Source organism: Lactuca saligna, chromosome 9 (assembly GCF_052625555.1).
Source record: "Lactuca saligna cultivar CGN05327 chromosome 9, ASM5262555v1, whole genome shotgun sequence".
Lineage (NCBI taxonomy): Eukaryota > Viridiplantae > Streptophyta > Magnoliopsida > Asterales > Asteraceae > Lactuca > Lactuca saligna.
Genome location: NC_136425.1, coordinates 191,307,250 through 191,313,868, shown reverse-complemented (window position 1 = coordinate 191,313,868; position 6,619 = coordinate 191,307,250). Strand labels below are relative to the sequence as shown.

The following is a 6,619-nucleotide window of genomic DNA, read 5'->3' as shown; positions in this document are numbered from 1 at the left end:
TTTTTTGGGAAAGACCATGAGGATGCTTTTAAGCATCTAGATGAAGTCAACGACATTGCAGATTACTTCAATGTCTCAAATGTCAACAGGAACACAGTCTTGTTTAGGATGTTGCCCATCACTTTCAAAGGAGCTGCTAAGGAGTGGTTAAAAGCACTCCCACCGGGTACAATCACCACTTGGGCTCAAATGCGTGAGCAATTCCTGGACCAGTTTTGCCCGCCATCCAAGATAGCCAAACTCAAGAAGGCAATAGCCAACTTTGAGTAACAGCCGGGGGAGTCACTATACGAAGCATGGGAGCGGTACAAGGTCTTACTCAGAAATTGCTTGCAACATGACCTAAATGTACAACAAGAGATGTCAATCTTTTATGATGGGGTCAATGTGATGACAAGACAACTCCTTGATTCTCAAGGACCGTTGATAAAGAAAAATCCAAGGGAGGTCAAGGAGCTAATTGAAGAATTCGCGAAACACTCCCGCGAATACCATAACCCAAGGCAAGATGGAAGCAAAGGCGGTGGAGGGGCCCAAACTGAAGAAATTGCAGCTGTCATGGCCATGTTGAATAACATGGATCGCAGGATAACACAAATGGACCAGTCGATACATGCCATAAGAGTGGGGTGAGAGCGATGCAGTGGTCCACACTTGACCAAGGACTGCAATGTGGATGAATTTGGGAACAGAAAAGCTCAAGTGTGCTACTCTAGTGGGGATAAGTTTGATGAGGACTGGAGGAAACCGAAGAAGGAGTGGCTGCCATATGAAGAGTATAAGAAACAAAAAGAAGAGAAGTATAGGCAGACATGTCGAGGCCTTTATCAAAAGGAGCAACCACCAACCAAGAAGAAACCCGACCTAGAGACCATTTTGATGAAGTTTATGGAGGCTTCGGAAAAGAGACACAATGCCATGGATTCGGCTATCATGGAACAACAAACATTGATAAAGAACCAGCAAGCCTCCATCCATAACCTTGAAGTACAATTTGGTCAACTAGCCACTTTAGTTCATGAAAAATTGTCCTCGAAGAATCCCGAAGTAAAAGCCCAATCTCACGTAATGGCCATCGATACTGAAGAAGATACAATATCTGAGTTCCTGGAGGCGTTGGAAGAAGAACCGCAGCAGCCCAAGAAATTAAGGATCGAAAATGGAGAAAGTGTTGAACCAGGCTGTCCACGACATGGCACTCTTCTGGCCACGACATGGCGCAAGTCTGAGCAAAAATCCTTTGAGCCTATTCCAGCTTATCATCCACCTATTCCATTTCCCACCCACGCAGCACTTAGTCAACTGGAGAAGGAACATTTAGAGTTTGTGAAGCATGTGAAAGGGATTCCAATTAATACTCCCTTTGTTGAGTCCTTATCCAAAGCTCCCGAGAACCAGAAATTACTACAAGACTTGATAGATATGAGAAGGCAATTAAAGAAGCAGTCTACAGTGATTCTAAGTGAACAAACTTCAAAAGCTGTGTTGGGAGAAACACCAGAAAAGATGGGGGATCCTGGACGCCTCACTCTTCCATGCGAGTTTGGGAATAAAATGAAGGTTAATGCTTTAGCCGATTCCGGGGCTAGCATTAATCTAATGCCTTTTTCATTTTATCAAAAATTGGAGATTCAGAAGATGAAGGCTACAAAAATGAAGATTCACATGGCAAACCGTTCGGTGACAAAACCCCGAGGCATAGTGGAGGATATTTTGGTGAGAATTGGAAAATTTGTTTTTCCGATAGACTTTGTAGTATTAGACATGAAAGCAGATCTGGATGTTCCGATAATCCTTGGTCAGCCATTGCTTAACACTGCTGGGGCCCTTGTTGATATCCGCGAGTCTAAGCTAACTTTGAGGGTTGGAGATGAACAAGAAGCCTTTAGGATAAAGGATGACTTTCAAGAAGATAAAGAATAGGTGTTCACAATTAATGAAGAGAATGAACTAGAAGAACTGGAAAAGCTTATGGAAGAAGAGATAAAGGCAGTTCATCAAGTCAAAAGGACAAAACCAAGGGCAAGTGTTCCATATTTGATTGAAGTCATAGCTTACAAGAGCCCGCCTTCTTGGGTGAGCAAAGAGGACGAGGAAATGACAAGTGATGAAGAGGAAGGCACTTTAAAAGTAGCAAGGCCGGTAGTGAAAGAAGAGGAGAATGTTATGGAGTGCAAGGAACAAACAAAGGGCACAAAACACAAGCTTGAAGAAGATGGAAAAGCTAAAAAGGAAAATTCAAAGAAGGCGTATAAAAGGAGAGTTCAAGCTTATAAACGGTGGTTCAAGGAACAAAAGATCCTGGTGGTAGAGTCTTCCGAAGATTCAACGTAGAAGGCACGGAGTCCAGCTCAAGACTCCAAGAAAAAGAAGCGCTTCTTAGGAGGCAACCCGAGTTTGGTTTGCATTTTCTTTTTTAAAATTTTCTTTTCTTTCTTTTCTTTTTAATTAGGAAAGACATCGATTCATCATCTAAAAAACCGGTAATTAGTAGAGAATTAGCTGTAGGGAACTTTAAATAATGAATGATATGCAAAGTAATTAGTTAATATGATAAACATTATTAAAAATTTTGCATCTGGCAGTTTCCACAACGTGGGCATAGCCCAGACACGTCGTGGGTTAAAAGGAATGCGCGATCATAAAAAACGATTTAAGGTCCACGACGTGGGCATAGCCAGCCACGTCGTGGCCTTTAAAAATCAGGGGGGACCATTTCCTTAAAACCCTTTGACTGACAATTCTCATTCCCACTTGGAGGCTGCCGCACGAACGGAAACATTATAACCCCACAGCCAATTTCTTATTCTACTTCCAATTTCCTTGCAAGATCTTGCCAATTAATCTATTTGGTACGTGTTTTACTCATTATTTTGTAGTAATTCTTCCAATTTCAAGTTTTCATGGTTAGGTTTTGTATGATTCACGAAATTGGTTGAATCTAGTGGTTGATTTTAGATTAAATATCCCTTTAATGGTCATAGGAACAAACCCCAACCATTGATTTTAGTAGATACTGCATGCATATAGACCGAGTCAAAATCTGTGACCGACGCGACCCACGACGTGGCACAGCCTGGCCACGTCGTGACTTCTGTGAACATGTTTAAACTGTTTAATGTGTTGGTTGTTTGCTGTTTTGGTTTGCTTTTGTTTGCAGAAATGGGACCACGACTAGCTGTTCCGCAGGAGGAAGACCCGATAGATGTAGCAAGCATACATCCTTTATACCAGTTTCCTCAAAACATTCCTCGACCATTGCTAACAACCTACGAGAATCGGCTTGGATGGTTATACAATAGGGTGTTTGCAATATCCCCAATTATTGATTGGGGATGGCTTGGTAGAGTGGGAATGGTAGCGGAGCTGGAACGTTATTAGTCGTAGACTTATGTTGGAGATCAATTTCCGTTCACTTGTCACGGGTGGAGGAATATATTCGCCATTTAAGAACCCGTGTACCGGGAATTATCGGTAGAATTTTTCTCTACCGTATGTTTCGAAGAACGCACCCTTGATGTCACCTACAATAGGGCACTTGTGTTTCGTTTGGGTGATGTATATCGTGAGTGTAGCCTTCGGGAATTTGCTTGGCATATGGGACTCTATACGGAAGTGGAGACGCAATCTCTGTTTTTTATCCCTTTCTTGCTTGGATGTGTACGGGATTTTGCTCCGGGTACTTTGGATGTGCAGTTTTGGCGGGGCATTTCTAACCATGAATACAACACTCGTGACTCGAGTGAGTCACAAATTCGGAATCCTGTTTTCCGATTTTTGCACCGCCTTATCACGTTTTCAATCAATCACAAGCATCATGGTGACAAGGTCCCCATCCAAAATCTATTTTATTTATGGACTCTTATTACCCGGGGGGTTTGCTGTGATTTGCCTTATATGTCGGCAAGGTTTATGGGGAAGAAAGTGGCCAATTCTATGCCTGGGAGCCCGATTACTGGGGGGCATTTGGTTACTCGCCTGGCTAGGTCATATCATATTTTGACCCATGACTTTGTGAGGAATCTTACTCGATTCCCGGACACAGACTTGACCATTCAAGTCTTGGGTGTGATGCGAGCGGTGGTGAATATCAGGGGTCGTTTTGTTATACCGCCGATAGATGACGAGCAGGAGGAGCTGCAGCCGGGACAGCAACCACCAGCTAGGCCAAGGCGTCGGAATGTGCGGGTTAGAGGTGAGGTCGAGCGAGAGCGTGCTGCTTCGCAGTATGTGCAGGGAGTGCCCACCGACCCTTTTCAGAGTCGGGTGGGAACATATTTGGATGTGACCCGACCACCTGCTATGCCACCACAGTATCCCTATTTTCCGACATGGGAGGAGCTATGGCGTCCGCAAAGTGATGAGGCAGGGCCAAGTGGAGCACAAGATCAAGATGATGATTGATTTTATTTCTTTTGTTTTGTTTTTGAGTAGTTTTTTTTTTATGTTGACTTTGGTGTGTGATGTAAAACCTTATTAAAACTATGATGTTACTTTTTGTTTCTTTTGGGTTGTTCTAATTTTTCAGATTAGTGTTGGAATTCTAAGGAGCATACAAGGTTAACTTTCGAGTCGTGTTTTGTCTAGTCAAGGAAGCTTAGAGTCGTGAGTCAGAACCCACAATTCAAGATAAGTGTGGGGTATATTAGGAGAGAGGTTATAGTTGGGAAATATATTTGCATAGAAGTGTCGGAAACCAGTTAGCTATTGGTCAAAGCTGCTAGAGTAAATAAAGCAAACAAGTCATTTTCTACTGATGCCCAGTTTCCACGACGTGGACTCCTTATGCCACGTCGTGGCACTCTTGCAGTTTGTAGTAATTCAGCATTTTGGTGTTTGCGGTTTCAACCCATATCACGACGTGTCCAGATATATGCCACGACGTGGTCCAGTTTATCATTGCCACATTTTTCCTTACAAATACCCACTTTGACGAATTGAAGTTTCGAGTCTTGTTCGTGGTTTATTTACGTATTCAACTAGTTCTACACCGAGTTTCTATTTTTGGAAGTCCAATTGCACATTTTCCACACTTTTGGAGATGCTCACGCCGCTATCCCAGGGGAGTCTGTTCCTTTTTCTCCATTTTCTTTAATTTTGATTTGTTTTTATACATACAATGAGGGCATTGTATGAAATAAGTGTTGGGTAGGGGTAGAAAAAGTAAACTGCTAGAAAATTTTGAAAATTCAAATTTTTATTAATTGAATCTAGTAATAATAATTTGAGCTATGATTGCTAGTATTATGCAGGATGATCCGATGAAAGTTCAAATGTTTAGTTGAGCCAATATACGTTATAGTGCATTTGTGGCCTCCCTTATTTTAGTGAAATCATGGAACAAAAACATAACCCCGCTTGGTTTGAGGGATGCAATATGTTTAGCAGCCTAAACCTGAAATGTATCCAGGAAAATTATTATCATTAACCAATAAAGGTTGAGGTTGAGCGCCTCTGCTTAAGCACATAGGTTTTGAGTGAAAAAAGAGAGGTACATGTAATATTAAAAAAAAGAGAGAGAATTACGAGTAAAGTTGGAAGAATTTTGGAGCAAATAAAGTGAAGATCAAAAGATCAAAATTCCAAGAAATCCAAAAAGTTGAAGATACCAGAAATCAAATCAAATAAGGTGGTGAATTCAAAGAAATCAAAGATCAAATTATCAAGAAAGTGAAGAATTTCAAAAGAGCTCCATAGTGGTATCAAAAAAATTGTAATTCTAGTTTATGTATGCTTAGGTTGCTCAACTAAAAATACCTTGAGGTTGGGAGATTTTCTGCGGATGGATTCGGAGGGTTGCATAAAATGAGCATTGTTTGGAAAAAGTGGGCGAGTGTTTATGAAGATTGTTAGTATTTAAAGTATGGGGGGGGGGGGGTACTTTAGGAGAATTCTAGACACAAATGCATGCGTTGAGGTTTTGGCATAATGGCTGAACTAGAGTCGGATTGTTCTGTGTAGTGTTAGTAATTAAGAATTAAGTTTAAATTTGCTTGAGGGCAAGCAAAGCCTAAGTGTGGGGTATTTTGATATTGCCATATTTATACTTATTTTTAGGCAGTATTTAAGTACATTTTTATTAATAAATTGATAATATGTTTAGAATAATGATATTTATGAGTTTAAATTGTTATTTTCAGTCAATACAAAGGATTTTCGAAGAGAGGGACCAAAGGTGACAAAATGGGGAACATGGGAGGCTTGGAAGACAAGAAAATAATAAATTCACGATAAGAGCTCAATTCACGACGTGGCGGTGAAGCCCACGACGTGGCACGGGTGTTCCAGAAGATAAACATCGCGATGCGGAGGATTTCCTTGAAGGATACGGATTACTTGAAGCCCACGAAGTGGCGCATCTGGCCACGACGTGGCGCGGGTTTTTGAGGATTATATAAGTCCTCCTGATTATTATGAAGAGGGAAGCTTTTGGCAGAAGAAAAAGAATTCCAGGAGACGATTCAGAGCGAAAGAAAGGTTCTGGAAGAGGTTTTTCAACACCAAAAGAAGTAAAGGTTTATAATTTAGTTAAATAAGAACATGTCTTTCATTAGTTTTAGTTGTGTTGATTTATTTACTATGATGAGCAGCTGAATCTAGCTACTCTTGTTTAGGTAGA

At 41.2% G+C, this 6,619-nt stretch overlaps 1 protein-coding gene and 1 non-coding gene across 2 annotated transcripts; one reads left to right on the top strand and one right to left on the bottom strand.

Moving 5' to 3' along the window:
- Nucleotides 1-237: 237 nt before the first annotated feature.
- LOC145019120 (small nucleolar RNA R71) lies at nt 238-344 on the bottom strand. The gene has a single exon (XR_013667439.1). It is a non-coding gene; the product is annotated as a small nucleolar RNA R71 (small nucleolar RNA).
- A 544-nt stretch (nt 345-888) lies between these two features.
- Nucleotides 889-1,923, top strand: LOC145017055 (uncharacterized). Its single transcript, XM_078975158.1, has 2 exons — nt 889-1,537; nt 1,748-1,923. The coding sequence occupies exons 1-2, from the start codon at nt 889-891 to the stop codon at nt 1,921-1,923; spliced, it is 825 nt and encodes a 274-aa protein (XP_078831284.1).
- The last annotated feature ends 4,696 nt before the right edge of the window (nt 1,924-6,619 follow it).

What these genes read in the sequence shown, in the direction of transcription:
- LOC145017055 (XM_078975158.1), top strand. Translation starts at nt 889, where the DNA reads ATGGAGGCTTCGGAAAAGAGACACAATGCCATGGATTCGGCTATCATG. An exon ending in TGGACGCCTCACTCTTCCAT is followed by an intron (nt 1,538 to 1,747) that starts GCGAGTTTGGGA and finishes TTTTTCCGATAG; the next exon opens with ACTTTGTAGTATTAGACATG.